The sequence below is a fragment of the Pezoporus occidentalis genome, unplaced genomic scaffold, assembly GCF_034315485.1.
Source record: "Pezoporus occidentalis ecotype Australia unplaced genomic scaffold, CSIRO_AGI_Poc_V1 ctg150, whole genome shotgun sequence".
Classification (NCBI taxonomy): domain Eukaryota; kingdom Metazoa; phylum Chordata; class Aves; order Psittaciformes; family Psittacidae; genus Pezoporus; species Pezoporus occidentalis.
In genome coordinates this window covers 343,512-366,614 of record NW_026913317.1, presented here as the reverse complement: position 1 = coordinate 366,614, position 23,103 = coordinate 343,512, and the positions used below count along the sequence as shown (strand labels likewise).

General features: G+C 38.5%; 1 protein-coding gene across 5 annotated transcripts in view; it reads right to left on the bottom strand.

Annotated features, from left to right (window-relative positions):
• Positions 1 to 20,943, bottom strand: part of FIGN (fidgetin, microtubule severing factor) — a 103,519-nt gene extending 82,576 nt beyond the window's left edge. Inside the window, exons 1-3 of one of the 5 annotated variants that reach the window (XM_062611038.1) lie at positions 20,593 to 20,943; positions 19,612 to 19,781; positions 10,116 to 10,339 (exon numbers count right to left, since the gene is read on the bottom strand). Coding sequence is in view for 1 of the 5 variants with exons in the window: in XM_062611037.1 (XP_062467021.1) it covers positions 19,612 to 19,636 (25 nt within the window). In the remaining 4 variants the exon portion in view is untranslated. Of the gene's footprint in view, positions 1 to 10,115; positions 10,340 to 15,024; positions 16,683 to 19,611; positions 19,782 to 20,592 lie in introns of those variants that run through there. The other 4 variants (XR_009963287.1, XR_009963286.1, XM_062611037.1 and 1 more) reach the window with 4 other exon arrangements.
• Between the last annotated feature and the right edge of the window lie 2,160 nt (positions 20,944 to 23,103).

The window sequence follows — 23,103 nt, the reverse complement described above, 5'->3', positions numbered from 1 at the left end:
TACATATGTATACCCTATACACACGTCATTCACACACATGTAGTGCTGTGTGCAAGTCCCTTTATCTTTAAAATTGTTTGCTAATTTACATGGAAATTTCATCCCTGATAAAATAAAAAGCACATTTTAACTAGTTTCTAATACCATCACATTATTCCCATGAATGATTCCTAGTAAACTATTTATTACAGCTGTAAGAATTGAAAGGGTTTGTTTCTTGCAGATGCAGATTGAGGGGTTGCCTGTTCCCCCCCCACCACTTTTTTTTTCCCCCTCTATGATTTATTGGGTGGTGAGCAAACCCACTTAAACTATAGTCATCCGTATGAATCACTAATTTTCATGTTTCTAATTAAAATGTAAACAGTGTAATGAAGACATCAAGTTTTTAGGCAAATGTCTCTTCCAGTGCCACTTGGGGTATGGTAATTACTGAAGCAGATCTATGGATGCTCCTGAATCCTCTACAAGTCCAGATTAAAAGCATTACTGCTAAACCTTGCTTTTTACACCAGGGAATTGTGTTCTCTAACCTATTCCCAGTTTGCTTACAGATGCATATCTGTACAAGCCTTTATAACTAGTCATTAAAAAAAAAAATCAAAATAGAAATTTATCACATAAATGGAGCAGTTTGGGAGGTGGGGAGAGAAATGTGATTTCATTTAAAATAAAATTTTATTCCACTTTTTATGATTATACGTAACTAGCACAGTAAAAACTGTGCTGAAAACTTACCGTCTTAGAAAAGAAAAATAGATTAGGCATTACTATGGAATTTTTAAAAAAGCATAAATGATATTTCAAGCCTGTATTAAAATTCTTATTGTCCCAAAATCCTTTTTTCACAGACAATTAATTTAAAAATATATTATTCAGGAAAACATTAATAAAAAAAGAAATGTATTCACTGAGAAAAATGCAAATGGTCATTGCAAATACAAAAGGCTTACTGTGCAACTGAAAATCTTTTGTCATCTTTATTCCAGTCTTTATGTCTATATCTGAAATTTGTCAGAATTTATCCTAAAGCAAATGACCTCTCCTACATATACTGAAGGAATAGAAGTCCTCTCCTGCTTACAATTGTTAATTGAGCCTGTCTGCTACAGCATCTCTTTCCTCTCCAAATAAGCCAGGATACTTGCTTTACATATTTACTGCCAAGCACTTGAACAGTCCTCTATTTTATTATAATACTGGGGTTTCTCCCCCTCTTCTGTATTTTTTTTTCCCCTGTACTGCGAGTAAAGCTGCAATCCACAGTGATCTAAAGCCTCTAAAATGCCTAGTACAAGAGGAGGTTTTTCTTACTCCCTTCCTGGGCTCAAAGTCCATATTCTGACTGGTACAGACAATTTTCATATTATTTTTACATAAATGCTAGACAAGCATGTCTGCATTACTAACCTGGATCATGAAGATGAGGGTGCACAGAATGTACGTGTGCATATGTGCCTGCGCAGGTGCATAAACATTTTAGTGGGTGGTCCACCATTTCAGTTCTATTTTACTAGTAAAGTATTGTACACAAACATGTGAATACTTCTCAGCAGAAATATATATGGAAAATTTCAGATTACATCAAATCATAAAGCATCTTGTCTCTCAAATCATAAATGCCTTAGCAGAATAAAACAAAACACTATTTAGGTGTTTCCTTCAAATGTATTGTTCCAGCAAAACTGGATTTAATTAGACAACTAGCATTTTAAAGGCTAGTGCTTTATAACATGGTACTCTTGAAAACAATGTGGGGTTGCAAGTGAAAACACCATTCTCATTCAGCTCTGTGGTAAAAAACAAAAAAAAAACAAAAAAAAAACCCTAAAATTACACACATGCTAAACATTTTTTTCTTTTCTTTTTTTTTTTATGGATTGAGACAATGGGGAAATCTTACGCCTTTGCCACAGTTCCAAGGCCATACTAATCAGGTGTAATTTTTAATGAACACTGGCTGTTTGGTGCTCATTCAAGGTATTTCATTAGGAGGTTATTCATTTAAAATAAATGTTTCAACCATATCAAGCTGTAACCTTTCTTGAAATGTAAATGAATGGTTTAAATGAGAAGATTAATAAAGAAGGGATGTTCCAATTCCAAGCATGGCATGCTATGTATTTTTAAATTTGTCTATGCCAGATGCTGTCAGTCAGAACAAAAAACTGTCCAAGCAGACAATCTGTGCGTCTGAATGTTGATCATGTTGGAAAGTAAAGGGGGAGGGGGGAGAGAGTGTGTCAAGGATTCATGGTCCTTCATCTTTGCAGTAGAGCAAACACGTCTCTCAGTATAACGACAGACAGCTGCTTCCACTTTCTAATGTGCCCTAACTTAGATCACTGAAAGAATTGTCAGCACTCAGAGAAACACACAAAGATAACACAGCCAGCTGCCATGAAGGGGGAAACAGCACAGCTCAGAAGAAATGGGATTTGTTCCATTTGCATGATGCTGGCTCCCTTGGGCCCCTTTCTTTCAAATCCAAAGCACAAAAGACAACACTTAACATATTTGCTTAAAGATGACAACCTCATGTTGATTTCATTTGGATGTAACAGTGTCAGGATTACAGATATAAGAATATATTATATCTGTAACAGAGACTGACAAATGTATCCATCAGTGAAACTGTCTGATTCATCTGCTTATACAGCCATTTTCCCATCCCAAGGGTGCCATCTAAGTAGTAACTTTAGAAGACTGAAGGTCTAATTTTATTACACCACATTTCAACCTACTAAACAATATTATTTCTAAAATAGATCATTTTTATTGGAAGTCTCCCTGATGAAAAATCCAGTAGACACCGGAGAATTTATGAACTGTATGGGTCCTTTGAACTCAATATACTGCCCATTTTAAGCAACTTTCTTTATACACGATCAAAACCAAAGCTGAAATAACTGAGATTGTGTTAAAAACATAGACAATAATTGTACTTATTTTAATACTGCATCATAGTCTGTTGCTATTTGACTATCTGCTGTTTGGCAGTCTATCACTATTACGAATGCTTCTTGTTACAGATCTGCATCAATAGAAGAGTTTCTTCAATAGGAACTCTATGAATCATTACTGTTCTTCAATATACTCTGACCAGCTACGCAATCTAATTTTTGGTTGAGGTTTTCACTGGGCACTCCAAAAGTCACATGAAAGTGGCTGAAAGCTGAACATGCTACACATCGCATTTCAGAATCAGAAAACCAAAATAAAGGGTGCATATTTGCAAAAATCACTTCTGCACTGTTTTATGGACCAGCCTCTTCTATAATTGAATGAAATAATTAGGCAGTGGTTAGACTCCTAGTTTCAAATTCATTACACTGAACTCTCTGATGGCAGAATTATCCCCACCAAAACCCCATCACCACCAAGTGACTCTGCATAATGCTCCCTATGTGAACTGCTTTGTCTAGAGGAACTCGAAACTGCTTGTTGCTATCTGCTGCCACCAAGTACTGCACTGTAATTCACTAGATTGAAGTTGTTTTGTAAAATGGAGTTAACTGCTGTACGTGGAATTTCAGCACAGCAGATGGTTACCAATCATTATTCTCAATTTGTTTAGTTTCAAGCGATGGGCTGGTTTGGAGGAGCAGCGAGGACGACAGGAATGGGGAGAGGAGCAAGGTTAGATGCACTGGCTTGCAATGTAAGTAGTGCTAGACAGCATAGCATTAAAAGGAGAAAGAAAAAAAAGTCTCTGAATTGCAGCAAGGGAAAAAAATGTACAAAATCAGGTTTCATACACATATACACATATAAGAATAGAATAAGACATTTAAAAGGGAGCATTTACTGATCAATGATTCTCTGTTCAAGTTACCTTACATTTAAAATATTGGAAATGGATTTGAAAGTTTCTAAAGGTAAATTGTCTCTATTCACATTTTGTCATCATTCAAGTTTAAATCATGTCCTACTATAAGTGGTTCAGTTGTTGAACTGGAAATGGAAAAGGAACCATTTATGGACTAGTGCACATGAACAGAATTAAGCTGTAAATATCTGGGCAGGGCCATTATTGTAGTCAGAAACATCTGGGGCTAAAGCCCAGGCTAGGCCCCACTCCTTCTGTGTTCAGGTAATTGCTGAGACAATTTATAACTTACGTTTCTATTAAAAATGGTTTAAAGAGAAATTTGGAGCCTGAATTCTAAAATGAAGATGGCTCTGCTCTTGCTTTCATTTGTTCAGGAGGGGAAAAATATAATATCTTTTGCCATTTTTCTCTCCTCTCCTACATTTAAGAAATACAATGTTTCACCACAAGGACATAATTCCCATTTTTTCCAAATTCAGACCAAAACCATGACACATACCCTTCCAGCAACAAAAATTGGAGACCATTCACTCAGCTTACATTTGAGTTGCTCAGTGCTTTAATACTTCCCATCAAAATTATTATTTTCCCCATATTACTACTTAAAAAAAACCAAACTGACTATAAACTGTATTGATACATTCACGGCATATACACTTGTCCCTGTTATTTTGAGCTGCCTGAGACCTAGCTAGCTCTGCCTGCCACCATGATGCCACACATGATGGCCCTCCAGTGAGGGGACTTCAGGCACTATGCCCTTCAAAGGGATGTTTCCGGCTCCAGGACTTGCTTTCCCCCACTCACTTTAAAACAGCCTGATTTTTCTGGCTTTCAGAACAAGCCATAAAAGCCACCCATTTGTCAGGGTGGAAAACAAAGGTGGAACATATTGGGGTTTGGAGGATAACAATAAGGGATATGCTTGTATGATGCCACCCTTTACTGGCAGTTAGGAAAAAAGGTTACTCTCTCTCAAGCAGAAAAGCAGGGACAGTCTCTCACTATAAACAACTCTATCATCAACAAACTTGGTTATTTAATACTGACCACATATCCGAACTATGTATCCAACCCTTTTCCATGACAGCTAAAGCTGAATACCCCTAACCCTGCAGAGATTAGGTTTGTAAAGGGGTTAACCATGCTGCCCTCCAGGTGTTAGACATCCCTTTTTATTGAGGTTTCTGTTTGTTGGGCAGTTTACAGCACAGCTCCAACACACAACACCGAATGAAGGAACAAGTTTGCAACCTGGGTGTATGCCAAGGTTGAAGTGACACACTAGTGACTGTCTCAGCCCCTTGGGGAAAAAGTGGATTAGATGAATCACAAAACAATGTCACCATTATTTCTGCAGTAAATTAACTATCTGTTAGCCACAGGTGATCAAGACAAAAAGTATGGCCTAGCACTTTCAGGGAAGTCCCCATCCCTACATCTCCATGAACTGTAACTACCCTTAAAGCAACAAAGACATTCTGACATTTTGAAACAATGGAAAACTTTGCATATGGCATTGCATCAATCTAAGAACATAGTAAATAAATCCTGCAAACTGTTCATAGCTTATTGTCAACCTTCCCCAACAAAATTTGGTCTAGTATCACCATAAAGAAGATAGCATACACTTCCTATACCAAAAGCTTTTTAATTTTTTTTTAATTATTTTTAAAGAACTGGTTGGAAAACTAAGTGGGAATTGAGCATAGATCTCCCAGTTATATGTCAGGTGACCTACAAAATAAACAAAACTAATCCCCTTAGCTTTTGCTGGATTCTCTTTCAATTTTTCTTTATGTTGTACAGAAACGTAGAAACTCAACAATACAGTTCAGCTTCATGGCTCAGGACTGAACGTGTAGCTAAAATGCTGAATTCATGAAATTAACAAGCAGAGTCTGCCCAGAGTAACAGGCCTATCTGTTACTACAGGGAGGACTTACAGAAGTCATCAGCAGGAGACACTTTTTCTCCTATTTCAATTCAAACTGGAAAAATAAGATTTAAAAATGCTCAAGCAGAAAGTGCCCAAGTTAATGACACTGTGAGACAAAATTTTCTTAAATACATCTTTTTACTTAACCATACTCATGTTCTTAGAACAAAATTAAACTATGGATTGCGGCATGTCTTAATTTATAGTACCAAATCCAAGAATACTTGCACTTTTGTTCTGCATCAATAGATCTAAGGAAAATTTGAATCAGACAATCAGATTTATTAGAATTATTGGAAACCGACTGATTTCTAATGACGATATACTGGAGTAGAGAACCATAGTCAAATATTTGAACTGAAGAACAAGTATGACTTCACATAAATATCAACATTAATAATAGTCCATAGGAGAACAAAAAACTGTAATATGGCACTTCATGAGAGAAAAGGGTTGAGCAATTGAACCTAGTTGACTACAGTAGGGTTAACAGGGTTTCAGCCCACCTGAATTATTTATTATCTAGATTTTAGTACATAATAAATTTTAGTACCTAACTTTGCAACTCTTAAATACTATAGTGAAGAATACAGAAGCCAGGACACAGTATTTGAGACTGTGCCCTGGCTTCTGTATTCTTTACTACAGTAAAGAGCAGTGTATACACAAAGAAAGATTTCTACCACATGAAGAAATAACTGTGAGACATATAATTATAGCATACTGGATTTGAGTCTTTACTTCCATAAAGATCACCACTAAGGGGAAAAAAAAAAAGCAAACAGCATAACAAATACAATCGCCTTCCCCCAGACTAAAAAAAAAAAAAAAAAAAAAAAGGAAAGCAAACCACTTACTGTAACAAACCTCCAGGAATACTAAGGAATACATATGGAGATTGCAACACAAGTAGAATTCTCTCTGTAGGTATTAAAACTTTCTGCAGCTGGCTGTGCAGGTGAGGGTCTGGCAGACGAGGCTGCTGTCGTGCCCTCTAGAGGCTGGATGTCTGGCCAAAGAGCTGTTCAGCAGCTACTGAAGTACAGAGTAAGCTACCAGAACTAGATCTGTAAGCAGTGCTTACACTTTTTTTTTTTTTTAAAGCTTATTTTATGTACTCCAAGACACTGTAAGTATTAATACAGAAAAACAAACCTCTAAAGGATTCCTGTCAAGTATAAATACATGCATAAACACAAGATATAATTGAAAAAGGCTTTGCTTAATGAGCTCATGGGTGCTTTGGCACAGTGCATAAAATGCGGATTTGCAATTTTAAGACGATATATCAATTCTCACAGTTGGGCTTTGGAATCAAAATAAAAAATAAATTCAGTTCAGCATCAGTTCACATTCAGGTTACTCTTACTCTAACATACAGCCACACCCTACAAATAACAACGATAAATTTTCTTACCACCCACCTGTGTGCTCATGAAGTGTGGATGTTTTTAAAGGCAAAAACATCTCAGGGTAAAACCAGGGTCAAATTTTGCATTGGCTGTAAGTAAAAAGCTCTAATATAGCTAGTCAATCATACACTAGTTGAAATACAGCCCACAGAGCACTTAATAGCTCAGCCCAAAAAGCATATCACCAAGTGGAGTTTGGCGCACTAATGCAAATGGATGGATTTTTTTTTCCATCTAGTAACTAGTACATGATTTTTATCCTTATTATCTTGCTACTGACAGCAAGTAAGTCTTATTACAGCTAACCAGGAAACGAACTTGCTTGCCTGAAATCCAGCATTGAACTACCCATGACACTTCAGAAACTGTACACTAGTAAATTATCTTACCACATAAAAAAATTCATCCTGAAAGTACTTATCTGGTAAGAAACATGGTTATACAAAGTTTCACTTCTTTCAGTGCCTTTTTACCACATAATGAAGATATTAATAGCTATCCAGTCACAACCTTTTGCTTAAAATATATACAAAATACCCCAATTTGATACTGCCTGGTATATATAGTAGAAGGAAACACCACAAGGAAAACAGTGATTTTCACCTCCAGAAGGATAGTTCAAAGATAAATTAATATCATTAATGAAAACCTCGTTATTGCAACTACGCAATACTTTTGTGCCTATTCATACTTAATTTTCTTGTCAAAATCACATTATACAGCATATAATTGGTTCTGATTGGGGGTAAGGGGAGAACCAGTCGTTAAGTATAACTAAAATGACCAGTTTTCCAGTGCAGTTGTCTTCTAATTAAATCTAAGTGTGGAGCTTAGCCATTGAGATATGCTATAATGATTTGCTTGGAAGTATTTTTCCCTGTTGTTTTTTCCTCTCTGCTTACCAGAATACCACACACACACAAAAATTCCCCACCAAACCAAACATGCTTCTGGCAGATGCCATGCCAAGGCATGTATTACTCACCATCCTTCCGCCCACATTTGGGAATGCAGCTCATCTTTTTTTTCAACTCTTCCCCCTAACTGAAAGCTCAGAACTGCACCCCAATTGCTATCCCAAAAAGATAAGCTTCTTAATGACAGACTGCCATTTTATTAGCAGCAAATTAAATACAGTTGTAGTACTCAAAGTTCCATCAAGCTACAGTGATTCCCCTGTTTACTGGTAGCTGTAAAGGATTACACCCAAACCCAGTTCTGCTCCAGAAGAGCTTCGAGCTAAACATCCAACAATGCCAGTACTGTACCCACAAGCAAATATCCAGAGAGTCTGGCACCCCAGGAGCATATTAAGTGATCACAAGTTTTTCCTCAGTTTATGGTTAGTATTTTCTATAAGATCAGTCTTAGAGAAGAAATAACTTTTTATATCAAAGTCTCTTATCTTTACAATGAAAGACTGCAGGTCACCTGGTAGAGGACACAAAAGATATTAAAGTGATTATAGAATTATAGATAGAATTACATGTGTGTTGGTAGAGATGTCAGTAAGACCATGCAGAATGGCACTTTTCTGTGTTTCAGAAGTGAGGTATTTCTACGTTTACTATATTTCAAATACAAAAGAGTTTCACAGTGGCAGGGTAAGACACAGGCTGGGAACCAGAGCCAGGGAGAAGTGAAGAGAGGGGCTGGGGGACATGGGTAGGTATAGAGAGGGGGCATGGAACAGCTTTGAAAAGCCAGTAAGGAGAGCTTCTATTTCTCTGCAATGGATTTATATCAGCCAAGCTTAAATAATGCTATTGCAAATTAAGGCCCAGTGGAATTTGGACTGTACAAGCAAGCTTTTGTTCACCAAACCCCAAAAGGTATGTGGGAGATTTGGGGGTTTGTTTCCATTTAAATGGCATACGTATTTCTAAACCATAAGTTAAACTATTTTGCTCTATTGTACAGCCTTGTTGATCCAGTACCTGTTAGGAAAAATATTTTTTTAGCTAATATAGTGACACTCTTTAAATTAACAATTATCTATTACTGTAGTTAGCACTCTCATTTACTTCCCTTCAGAACTTTTGAACAGGGAAGAAAGCAACAAATCTAATGTACAAACAAATGTGTAACAAATCTTCACTGGGGGAGGAAAAAATAAAGAGATGGAGGAGTGGAGGGAAGAAACGGAAAGAAAGAAGAACAGGGGTAGAAGTCATTTAAAGGAATGCAAGCTTTCCAGTGTAAACACAGAAGCCAATTAGCAAGTTGCAGTTTTAAAACATACTCTGTTATGAGAAAGCAAAATAGAAATCTGTACTAGAAAAAAAATAAATCTTCTAGAGACTTTAAAGCAGGCGGAAAAAACACAAGCACATACAGACGCCTCTACTCCCCCTTCCCCGCACACATGCACAGATACAAAATTGGGTTAGTCCTCTGTAAATAGGATTAGCTCCTGTAAATATATCTCAGGATTTTAGGTGTACTTTTTCACACTGTAAAATTTCTATACAAAACCAGTTTAATCTAACTCCCTCTGATTATTATTAGAAACTCATTATTTGAGGACATCTATCTTTACAGTAACTATGCACCATTGAGGAGCACAATGCCCATAATTGTTTAAAAAAGCCGGGGGGGGGGGGGGAAGGGGGGAAGAAAAAATAGGATCCGGAAGAGGGAGAAGGTAACTAAGGGAGATTTTGCATTAGAACAGCATCATTTACTCTGCATTTTGCTCCTTGGAATATTTACACAGTAACAAACTGAGTTTAAAGTTTCTTTCATCCAAAATCACAATTAGTCATTTGTTATACCTTTACATAACACATGTAGTTTTTGTCCTGATGAATTTAAAATGTGCTCGTACAGCCACCAGGAAAAATCAAAAGCTCTATGTACTCTATCGCGGAGCATTAATTCCTCAAGAGGGAGATTGTAACATTTAAGAAGTACAAATAAAGCTAATGCCTACCATTTTCTGAGGAAATTCCTTATAAGACACATCACCTGGCTTCTAAGATTTGATGCACACCTGCATATCCAAAGTCCATACAAATTGAAGGGACTGAGCACGTCTGATAACTGAGCACCCAAAAGTGGAAGCCTGAATTGCACTTGCAGAGATGCAATACTATTTGTGATGTTATCTCAGCCACTCAGAGCCTTCAAGCTTAAACTGTAGCTGTTGTAGCAGCTCTGAAACAGAAAGGCACAGTAACTTTAGCCAAAACCGACTTGCCTGTCATGAATGAAAGCAACGACTTCTACTATCTCTAAACAGCTGACATCTTAGGGGGATGGTGAAGGTAGTGTGCTTGCTAATTACTCAATAACAAAGCATCTTTCCTTAATTAGTCGTGGAAATTATTACTCCAAATGAATACTAGTGTCAGTTTGCTTGTTATTCTGTACCATATGTATAATCTGCTCAGTGATGGAAGAAATATCACATTATAACTGTATGAATATTTCTAACTAGTGAAAACTTTAAAAATGTCATTCATTAAGGCCCTTGTTATTCAGTTTCTGTAAGCACATCATAAAACATATTTTAACTATAGCTAACCTTAAAAAAATAATTTAAAAAAAACAAGCTTGAAATAAAGACTTCTTAAACTTAACTGTGTCTCAACAAAGATATTCCCTGCATATTAAGGTGTGCCTCTGATATGACCATGACAGTGACGGATGCTAGGGGCCAAATAACAAGAAGTGCTTCATACCCCTCATTACGTAGGATTTACCGACTTTCAGCTTCAGATCTCTACAAATGCTAACATTAATCTGAATAATAAATTAAATTTCTCTATGGGACTACGATGGTATCAGCTAAATTGATGTTAACTCTAAAGTTTTTTAACTGAAAGTGGAAAAATATACCAGTGTTGTAGCATAAAGGATGCCTACACATGTGTATGAAATGAAATGAATGAAAGTCAAACAAAAAAATTAAAATAAATGATTAAAAAAGCTTAATTGCTGCATGAACAGTTTCTAAAATATATTTGGTTTAGCTTTTATCGACGGCAAAGTGTAAGAAAGAATTATTAGAAATTCTATAAAGAAATGAAGAATTATTGTCATAGATAAGTAGTTAATACAAAGCTGCATATCTAACAGAAGTAAACACAAAACCACTTAATTTTGTAAATTAAATGTTCAGCTGAAGAATTAGCAAATTTACAGTCTCCTTCCATATAAAAAAATCTGAACCTTGCTAGTTTAAATCTAGCAACTTTCTGACTGAATGGGGATATCCAGTTCACAAGTTATCACAAGTCACTTAAAGTTTGTTATTTTTCATAAATTAAAAAAAAACAAACAACTCAAAGCCTCAAAACCTATTTAAAATTTTAATTTCTTTAATCACATAGATGATTTATCAATTAAGTTCAAAGATCTTCATCAAACTCCATATGTATTTTAAATAACTTTATATAGTGCAAGAAAGGATTTATAAAATCATATTGTCCAAGCTGAATTGTCTAACATCAAAATTGCACTATTTTGTTAGAGCTTCAAGAGGAAACAGATTATATTCATATACCAAGAGTATATTTCTACAATACTGCATATAGTGATGCGTTTCACAAATGCCAACAACAAGGGACTGAAAATAGGATCAATTCTTTTCCTTCTCAGAAACAATCTTGTAAGCATCTGAGTTCCCAAAGACATAAAAGAATAGTTACTTTTCTGAGATCTTTTGATATCTCTCTTCATGGTGGAGCTATCCATGAGTGATAGGAAATATCTCTTTTGAAAGTAAATGGTGCACCTTCAAGTGTGCTCAGATACATCTTTGCTGTTCCTTTGTATGTTTCTCAAGTTTTACTTGAAAAGGATGCTTGATTTTTTTTTTAAATTTGGTTTAGGTATCACAATGGGATACCTTATATCAGTCAGCGCTTGCAAACCTTATTCTTCCAGCATAGAATCTAGCTGTTTCTTTCTCTGTGTCAACACAGGAGGCTGAAGTAATCAGATAGGTCTAAAGAAGACAGAGGACTTTAACCTCCACTTTCTCAGAATCTGTGATGAGTAAGTTCATACTTTCAACATGACCACACGGAGCTGCAAGGTACATAAATAGCTGCTTTTCATCTAAAAGCACCGCTATCACAGAAGTCTGTATAGCAAGGCTATTAATTCATAATATTTTGAATGTCAACATTGATACTATTGCCAGGGATTAGTAATTTCTGCATATATCTTTACTATTCCCACCCATTCTCTCCCTCGGCTGTCACTCAGTAATACAAAGTAATTGTGCCTCTTCCTCTCACCATGTCTCCAGAAGAAACATATACACAGTAACATCTGTTGTACTGTCTAGGAATGTCTTTGCAGCATATAGTACTCATAGTTTTATTAAGCGGTAATTCAAGCTCACTGTATAAATGCTTTTTTATTAATGACTTGCTTGTATGTCAGAATGGAGGAGACAGAAGGGGGAAAACCTCTCAGAGGAAAATAGAGATGTTATTTCCAATATATTAAAAGGCAAACAGCAGTTGTTCTAAAACAGACAGAAAAAAAAAAAAAAACAAACACCACACCAAAACCAGCAAACAAACCTTGAATGAGAGTATGAAGATACACTGCTGATTGCAAACCCTTATAACCCACCAGATCCAACCCCTTCTCCCATCCCCTCTCAATATTTATTTTCGAATTCTATTCAAATTAGCAGGAGTTATGCAAACATGCATTGTGTCCCTCAAGTATTTTATCACACTGAAGACAAGAAACAAAAAGCTTAATTATGACCCATACCAGAGAGTCATTCATTCAGACCCTGCTTAATTAGATGTGAGACAGCTATCTAAGATCATGAAGTTTGGCTATAGTATGCTCTTACTGCAAGAGTATTAATGCAAATAAGATACAGATTACTGAAACCAATTTATCATCACCAATCTATAACCAGCTTGACACATGCACACATTCAAAAATATCACACAAAATAAATTGTGGCATACATCTTCATGCACTAAGCAAGTGCTATACAGAAAATTAACCATATGCTATAACAAAGAGTACATGACACATTAAAAGTAGAATATGAAAGGGTTAAAAGAAATAACAAAAAGTCCAAGCACTACATGATTTCAAGGAACCTGGAGCAAAAATGGACTTGCATCATCGAAGTTTGCTATTGCATCAAAATGATTTCAGCATTTTTGTCCACATCATTCTCAGGATACTTGAAATTTAACAATATATTAGCAGTAGCTGTACTGTACTTTTAAAAGAACTGAGAAAATAGTTTCTCTGTAGCAGTTAAATAATATGACTGGTAATTGCTACTTCAGTGTTTCATGGCACATCAGACTACATACTTAATGGGCTATTATAAAAATAATTAAAAAAATCATGCAGTGACATAACAGTCATCTGTAGTTGTATTACTTTTAATTATAGCTGAGACACATGAAACTTTCTTCATATAGAGAAAAACTGCTTAAAGAACAAAGTTTTACTCCATTATTTAAATATAATAGCATGACTGTTCTTTCTATTGTACAAATACAATAGCCATTGTAAGAAGAAGTGTTGCTTATATGATTAAACAGATAGTTCAGTATTATGATATGTTTGACAGGTACCATTAATAGCACTATAGGAACAGACATACAATATTGTTACCACCATACTGTGTGTGCCGATATCTCATGGCAATACAACTCAGCAAATGGGAAGCACAGGCTCTGCATTTTCATCCCTGCAGACAATCTCGTATGCTCTTAATGAGGGTGCTTTCTGTAGATTATACTTTCTAGTATTTTTCCCATTCTCAGACTGACTTGTGAAAGCCCAATCTCTTACCTCAGTTTCTCAAGACTTTGGTAACCAAGATTGACCAACTATTTCTCTTTCCGTTTTACCCTCACTTGTTACACAGCAAGACCAACATCAACAGGTATTCAGAAGCAATAGCAGTAAAGTCTACTTGTATTTAGTATGTTATTGCAAATACAAGTTATTTTCTAAGAAACTTAATACATATACACTCATTTTCCTTAACATGCTGATCAGGGGGGTGGCAGGTATGATTATTAAAGTACTGAAAGCCTTAGATTTCCTTTGACCTCCATTACAGTCTAGGACTGTGCTACTTGAAGGATAAGATTGTATTTGTCAAACCTATGGTAACATATTGCAAGTGGATTTTCTTGGTTCTTCTGATTAGCTATCATCCTATAAAGGAATAGCTTCACTAAGGGAAATGCATATGTTGTTTTCAGATTCAGGTATATATTTTTTTTCTTTTTTCTCCCCTTTGCCTCCCCCCCCCTTTTTTTTTAAGAAAAAACAAAATTTGAATGATCTTCAGGAATTTTCTTTATGCTCACATTTCTCACACACTCTATAAAAATATCATTGACACAGGGTGAAAAGGTCGCATGCCTCACAGAAATGGAGACAAGTACTCCAGTAAGGTTTTTCACCTGGAAGATAATCACTGTAAACTAATTCTGTGTATTGAAATTTTATTGTTATTACAGCAACAATCACAAGCAAAAAAAAAAAAAGCACACACACACAAAAAGAAAAAAAAGCAACAACCAAACGTAAAAAAACCCTCAGGCCTTTTCCCAGCCAAGAGTTCCCTGAAGTGATCTTTCCTGTAAGGAAGATAAGTTTTCACTTAGAGGATAGCATCTCTAGCAGCAAGAGTTTAATACTCAGCAACAATATCAGGGATATGCAATCCTGAATTTACAGCTCTTCAAATTACTTTTATAGCTATACCATTCATTTTGGATCAGGTGCTTATCTAAAATTCCATATATTTTGGTAGCCATAATACCTGATTTAAAATAGCTTCCAATAAGCCAAAGAATGGTACTAAACAAACAAACAAACAAAAAAACAACAAAAAAAAAACAAAACCCTACAAAACAAACAAGCAAACAAAACGCCACAGTGGGCCAGATTCTGGGAGCTGTAAGTTACTATAGCTCTTTAAAGCTAAACTGTTTTATACCAGCTAAGGATTGGGACCAACATGCACAATTCCACTTCAAAGTTGATTTTTTTCCACCTGCATAATGCTTTGCCTTTCATTTCTTCTGTTAAGAACACATGAGAATTACTAATTAGTTTATCCCAAATTCTTTTAAGAGTTACTTTTATCCCTTTTCTTATCAATGACTCAGGAGGAAAAAAGTGCTGATTGACCAATTAATCAAGCTTTATTGACATACAATTTTCCTCAATACTTCAGAAATGTCTGCAGAAGAATTTCTTCCAATCACAAGATCAATGAATCAATGTAAAACCCCAGTAATTAAATTTATCAACTTGGTATCAATACATCTGGCACTTTATGAAAGTATTACGTGAAGTTTGTTCTCTTAAGGGATATATTGATTGAGGGCAAAGAGCCAAATATTTCTATTATTAGATCTGGGAATGGTAGATCAAAACTCAGTCTGCTACAAACAACATACAAATGCTTCATATACACAGATCTCATGCTGATTCTGTACCATTAAACCCACTCCTAACAAGCAGATAAGCCTATTAATTGATGATTAAGACTACAGGAAGATCAGTCATTACATTCAATGCTTCTTGTTTACGTTCATTGAACAAATGTATTGACAGGAACTATACAGTCATTTTCCTCTAGGAAATACATTTTAAAAAGGAGGAGAACCACTAAACAAAAGCAGATTACAAACCTTCTTCTTGAAATATAGATTTAATTAATTAATTAAATTTTGAAACTAAAGCTTTGCCCTCTGAAAGAGATTATCAAATCTTTCTCCATCATATACTGTAGTTATTAATTGAAAGGTGAACAATAAAGCCTACAGATGACACAGCTGATAAGAGCCATATTAAAAACCAAAACAAGGAAATCAAAATACCATCCAAGTGCTTCACAGTTTAATTTTTAAAGAGCTAGTACACAAACTATTCTGGAATATATTTTAGCTGCTTTCCCTTACTACATATGCTTAAACAAGTAAGGCACAAAAGTTCATGAAGTATAGTTTTATCAGTTATAAGCAAAAGAGTAATATATCAGGAAAAAAAAAAAACAAAAACAACAAACCCAACCCCTAAGAATTTTTGGTTCTGCTTAAATAAAAATGTCCTAGGGAACAGCTAAAGACATAAGATAGTCATTTGTTCCCCATGAGCTGTATGATGAAGATACCAATAACAATACAATCTTCATATCTTTAAAATATTGCTAGAATAAGAGAAGCAGACATCCCTGTGCTTTCACAGATGTTGCAATAAATAAAAACGATCTGATCATGCACTGAAGGTATCTTATTATGAAGCGGGAGAAAAAAAAAAACAACAAAAAACCCAAACCCACCAATTCGTGTAGGAGTCACATCCTGTTACAAAAATCAAACAACAATGAGCCTTTATGACCATGCTACGATTCCTTCATTTCAAACATGATTAATTAGCAAGTATAACACTCACCAAAACTCCCACCACGCTGCTGTTGCCTATTTGCAAATGGGTCTCTATCAAGTATCCATAAGCAGTATTAGTCTCATTTATGACACTGAAGAAAGCATTCTGCTTTAAGGAAGATTTCATTCATACCTTAGCCAAAAAGAAGAGAAAACAAAAGAGAAACCCAACGACAAACAAACACCAAAGCCCTCCTTAATCAAAAGGATTCCTTGATAATCCAAACACAAACTTCATGCAAAATTACAAACTTTTTAGAAAAGTTGCTAAACATTTCAAAGGGTTGAAAATAAGTAGAGGTAAAAGATCAGTTTAGATTTTGTTTTGGTCTTAGTCGGGTTTTTTTGTTTTGGTTGTCTTTGTTTTTTTTTTCTTGAAACCTCAACTTTATACTCAGTTTTATACGTACTGAGAATGGAAGGGTGTTTCATATGTCAAAAATGAAAACAAAAAGAGGATGAGAAGGGAAAGACACACTTAACAGGACTCTTGACATGTTTTAAGCTGTGCAAAAGATATCTTCAAATGTACCTTACTTGCAATAAACATTACTTTAGCAGTAAAAGAAACTTTGCTTCACAGGGAGAAGAGGTGGAAATTAAGATTACAAATACAGAAAAAGAAACAAGACTGAGACAAGAAAAAAAAATCCTGAAAATGCCTTCTCAAGCTGAACTCTATAAATATCAACACAAAAATATCGGAAAAAGGTTCCATTTGGAATCAACAGATGTATTCCTAAGCAAGAAAATATCCCCGATGGAATAATACACAAGCATACAGAGAAGCTCTTTAGAAGTATGAAAACATATACATGTGTGGTAAAGCTAAAGTTTCATCATGAAAATAAAGATTAGGCAGAAGATCCGATACCTCCTTGGTTTACCAGCTCTGTATCACAGATACTTGATGATTTCGTCACGCCCAGAACAGAGTCATTTTTAAGTGCAAATCGGTCCTATCCTCCAGCTTTTTCAATTTTATAAATTTGGGATCAAAAACATCAAAGCAGCTTCCACTTCGGACCTAACTTTTAGAGGATCAATGTGACAAGTCACTGCTTGATAGATGTTTCTCTTGATAAACGACTTGTTCAAAAGAGACATTGTAGCTTTCATTTCCTGACCACAACACACTTTTAATTTGCAACAGCAGAGCTGCTCGAGTGTGACTAGTTCCCACTTTCCAGCCTTTCAGGATTGTGGCACTGTCAGGCCACATACACGGGCAAAACAAAAACTCAGAAAGAGATGCATTCGCAACAAGAATTGCAGCGAAACTTTTCCTCAGACAGGAACCTGATTGCATTTGATTTCTCCTAACAGTGGGCAACACTAGGATTCTAAACCCCCCTCCCAACCACCTCCAATCCCTAACATTTTCAGGAAGAAGGGTAAGAGAGAAGAAATCATATTTGGAAATATATACTTAAGTGCCATAGACTATATATAGCTGCCTAATAGTATCATGTTTATTATACATATATATATTACTGCTACTGTAATTATTATTATTATCTGGGAATCGCATTTAACAGTCCAAACCATCCACACCATCCAATTTCAGCTCTCAGCATACTGTCCGATTCCCGATTTAAAATTTATAAATGTAATATCCTCCTCATCACAAGCAGCAGTCCAATCTGCTCTGAATATATATTACAGCTTTAACATCACAGAGGGAAATCTCCCATCTGGCAATCACATTTGCTCCAACAGCTCTAGGAAAGAAAAAAAAAAAAAGAAAAAAAAAAAAAGGGAAAAAAAAATGTTCCGCTCTCACTTGCTCGCTCTCCTCCTTAAAACATTTCTCAGGGCAAATTATGTGCATCTAAAATAAACAGTCGCCTTATTGATCGCTTCAAAGTCAACAAGTTCTAAATGCAAAATGTAATCAGATCGTTCTCATCATATAGCACCCAGGATATGTTTAGCAATATAGTCACCTACAGCACCAGAATAGGAGTGTACATTGTGCAACTGCACTCTCAATTTCTTTCTTGCATTCAGATATGTTATTACGAGAGATCATCAGCCACACACACCAGACCTCCCCCTTATCCCAAACACACACAAACACACACACACAAACATGGTCCCTCTCTCTCCTAAGGTTGCTCTCCATCCTTATTTGTTGCTACCACATGCAATTAAAAGTGAACATACCCCCTTTTTGGTTGCACAAAACAAACTAATGGTCACTTCTGTTATTAGTTCCTTGGCCTTAATTGCATACCTAGAGGTGCATCTACTGCACCACAAGGAGATCTATCGAAATTCCCCATGCTCCATTTTATCTGACTTTTTTTGGAGGAGGGGGTGGTGTGGGGGGCTGGAGAGTGACCGCTAAAATGAAGCCACTTTCAGCACCTGATTATTTCTTTCTGTTACACATTGAGAACAGAGCAGTAGGAACCAGACACTTGTAAACTGAGCGTAAAACTCTACTTATTAAACAGTAGTAAACATTCGGCCACAACAGCAATTTTGTTTGTTTACATGCAAAACATTCCCTCACCCATCAGTTAAAACCTCTAGCAGATTATTATGCTGAAAGTACGAGAGGGAAAAGCAGCTGGAGTTGAAACAAATACTTAAAAATTATTATTTTGCAAAAGGAAAAGATGCATTTTAGGCATGTATGTACGAGTACATTGATATGTAGATGTATATATTCATTGCTACGCATTTTCGCTTTCTCCAGTCACCGTGTTTTACTAATTTACATACCATTGGAGTTCAGTGGTGTATATAGTGCACTGCTAGTAACATGCAACTTTAGGTTTCACAACTGAGATCAATACAATGGACATAACTAATGCTACAACTGAAGCAGAAATGATAAACAAATGATAGCAAGAGAAAAAAAATGCTTATATATAGACAAGTGAAAATATACTATTAAACATTAGATATTTATTACAAAATATTTGCATGCAGAGTCGTCGGTGCATTATCATGCTATTTAAATTTGTCTTTGCTATTTAGATGCAAAGGAAGTAGATCCCAAAACGGACATACCATAAACACTGGTGCTACTGATCATTTCTTGCTGGCAGCACAAAAAGCTGAATTGGATTTTTCACAAGCAGGAATTCCAAAGGTTGCTTTTCATTAAAGCCACTTTTCCTCTCAGCTATCAAATGTCACTGCCTTGAAACGTGGGCCCTTTCGTCAGGTATTCATTTAACCTACATGCATATAATTAAGTGGGAAAGCAACATCAACAAAAAGGGGATCTCAGATCACAAGAGAAGAAAGAAAGGGGGAAAAAAAAAAAAAGCACATGACCAGGAATGCAAGTCCATGTCAATTTCACTCACTCCCATTGAAACTAACAAGAGCTCCAGGGAGGATAGTAATAGGATCAGTGGATTGTATATACCATTAAATTATACATCTTTCTCTCCCTTCCGAGCCAACAATACGCCCACCACGCTGTACCCCCTCCAAGATGATGGGCTTACATTTTACTGCAACAGCTTTTCTGACATATCTGTGCCCCCCCCCCCCCCCCGCCAAGGCACGGCAATTTAAACCTAACTTTTGTTTTGCGAGATTCTTATTTGCACTTATTTGCTCAGAAGTTAGTTTCCTCAAAGTCCAGCCCCGCGTTACCTGCAGTTTATTATTTTCAATGCAACTTAAAAATAAATCCAATTAGAAGGAGGAGGAGGTGGGGAGGGAGCTGGCAATCGCGAACTCTTAATCTGCCTACTATTGTTGGCAATGATCAAGGAGGAAAAACCATGCACTGCGATTGTATATCTGTACTTTCCAGACTACGATTAGGAAAGCAGACCGGAGTGTTTAGTATCAGAAAACGACCGCGAATTAGGCAAAATATTTAGGGCACGAGCAGGTGATAAAAAAAAAAAAATAAATAAAATTACGCAGCTGCCTCAGAGAGGTTTACAATTTAATAAAATTTAAAACGATGGTGGGAAGACTTGGGGAGGGGGGGGGGGGGGGAGGAAAAAAAAAAGGAAAAGATCCTCTTACCTGGAGATTTGGTACAAGAACCCGATAGGTTAGAGTAGCATCGATCCGATGTGTTTGCTGATGAATGGGGACTCGGGTTAAGTGAAGGTGCCTATGATTTGAAATCATTCCAAGTTTTTGAAGGGAAGACTGACTGCAGCCTCTGCCATGTTGGAATTTCAAACCCAAAACAGCTGCTTTGCAAGGAGCCAGCATGCCAGCAGCTGGACGCCTGCGCAGAGCGCCGCCGAGCCAAATTCAAATCACTTTCACGCGAAGAGCCAAAGATCAGTTTTCAAAGGGGGAGCGGCGCGGGGGGCGGGGGCGTTCCGCGGCCCTGCGCGCCAGGGCCGCAGCTTCCCGCGGGGGGCGGCGGGGCGCCCACGCCGCGGTCGCGCTCCGGCTCCCCGGGGCGTCGGGACGGGGACAGCGGGCAGCGCGCTGCCTTCGCGGCGGCGCTCCGCGGCGGGGCTCCCCTCGGGCGCGGCGGCGCTCCGCGGACCGGAGAGGCGGGGGAGGGCCGGGGCCTAGCGGCGGCCCGAGGCCGCGGGGCAGACGGGCAGGGAGCCGGCGGCGGAGGTCCCCCGGCCGCGGTTGTCTCTGCTCCCCTGCGGCCACCCCGTGCCTCCCTGCCTGGGGCAGCGGGGCGCCCCGGCTCGGCCAGCGGCGGCCTGCGCGGCTGCCCTTGCCGGCCGGCTTCTGCGCCGCGTCCTCGGGCGGCCGTTGTCGGGGCTCACTGGCCGCCACCGCCTCCCGCCTGAGGAAAATGGCCGGGTGGAAGCGCCCCGCGCGCCGGCGGACTCGTCCCGGCCCGGGCGGCGGCCGGCGCCGCGCAGCCGTGCCCCGTCCCCGCGGTGCTCCCGGGGAGCCCCAGCCGCTGCCCGCCGGAGTCCGGCCGCTAGTAGCCGCGGCGAGGCATTCCCGGTAGCCGGCAATGGCTGAGGGGCCCCGGCAGCCACACCTCCCTCTGCCCGCACTTCCCCAGCCCCTGCTCGGCGGGGGATGGCAGGGAGCCAGCTACCCCGGCCCACAGCTGCGGGGGACTCCCCTTGCATAAGAGGGATTCCCCGAGGGGCTGTTAGACGGGCTTTACAGGCTCTTTATGCCGTCAGGGAAGGCATAAAGTGGCCACACAACACAAACTGGGCCCTCCTTCTCATACACCGGTTACGCTGTCTCTCGCAAACGGGTCTTTCTCCGGCGTGGCCGACCCGCCGTGCCCGGTGCTGCCGGGCACCCTGTGCCCTCCACGCCATTCCTGCGCCCACCCCCTTGTTACTGCAGCTGCGGGAAGGGCAGCGAAGGCTTCCCACCGGACGGATCTACGTTCCTGGTTTTACACCTGATGGGACTATCAGAGCATTTTTACCTTCTGTAACGGTGAAGAAGCCACGCTGTCCGGATGCTGTTCCTGGGCTCTGGCTTAGGGTCCTTCTGGAACGGTTTTACTTCCTCTCTTCCTGGTCCTGCTGAGGAGTTAAGGATGGCTTGGGAGGGTTGTTTATGCGTCCTGGATGTAGACGAGATGTATTAAATTTTCTTAGTAAAAAAAGAAAGATGCAGCGTGAGTATGGGCTCTGGAGAAGGCAGAGGAGACCAGTCCCAGGAGATTAGCATCTGGAGGAGTGGGAATAGGCTGTTTTCCTGGCTGTTTTCCTTTCCAGTAGCATAGTAGGCCTAAATAAAGCTCAGAAGTAGTTGCCAGCAGAAGCTGCTGTAAACTGTCAGCCAGTCCCTATCCTATCGTTTAACAGAAAAAAGAAGACCAACAGGCCTGTCTGGTTGATGTGGCCCATGAAGTGATTCAGTTAACCCAAAATTCTTTTCACCAGCTGAAGAATGTTTTGGAAGGCCAGAGCCCCCCCAGGTGACAAAGCTGTGCCTAGAGAATGGAAATAAAAGGACAGAGCAAAACAGCTGGACAAACTTCTGCTTATTCTTTCAACAGCTAGGGATAATGCTAGCACTGCTACACAAGGCGGAGAGCACTGCTAGTGGAATAGCAAGGTGTCCCGAAGCAAGGAGCCGGTTCTAGAGCAGATACAGCTTTTATACTATCAAATCTGCTTTTGCTTGTCATCATGTCCCAACTAAAACAATTCATACACATGAAAACACAGTTTAGCTGAATGTTGGGATACAGACAGCTATTTTTAGAACTTGCAACATAGCTATAGCAACAGAAGTCTACGGAAATCACTTTTAGATAGCTGCCCAGAACAGCCAATGGATGAGAAACCGCACCACAACCTGGCTGTCGCCCAAGCTGAAGCGTGCTCTTCTCACACATTTTCCCTGCCATTAGCAGTGGGCAGCTATGAGCAATGGGTCCATAGCCTAGATCAGCCCATTACTCGTGCAGATAGCCACCTGTTGTCCCTTCTACAAGAGCTCAGGGATATTGAGTGGTGGCTTTGTCATTAACGCAAGCAGACAATTGCTCCAAATGCAAGTAACACATCAGCAGCCTCTGGTGTTCACTAATTAACTATAACCAAACTATACATATTTAGTCTCCAATGCTTAAATCTG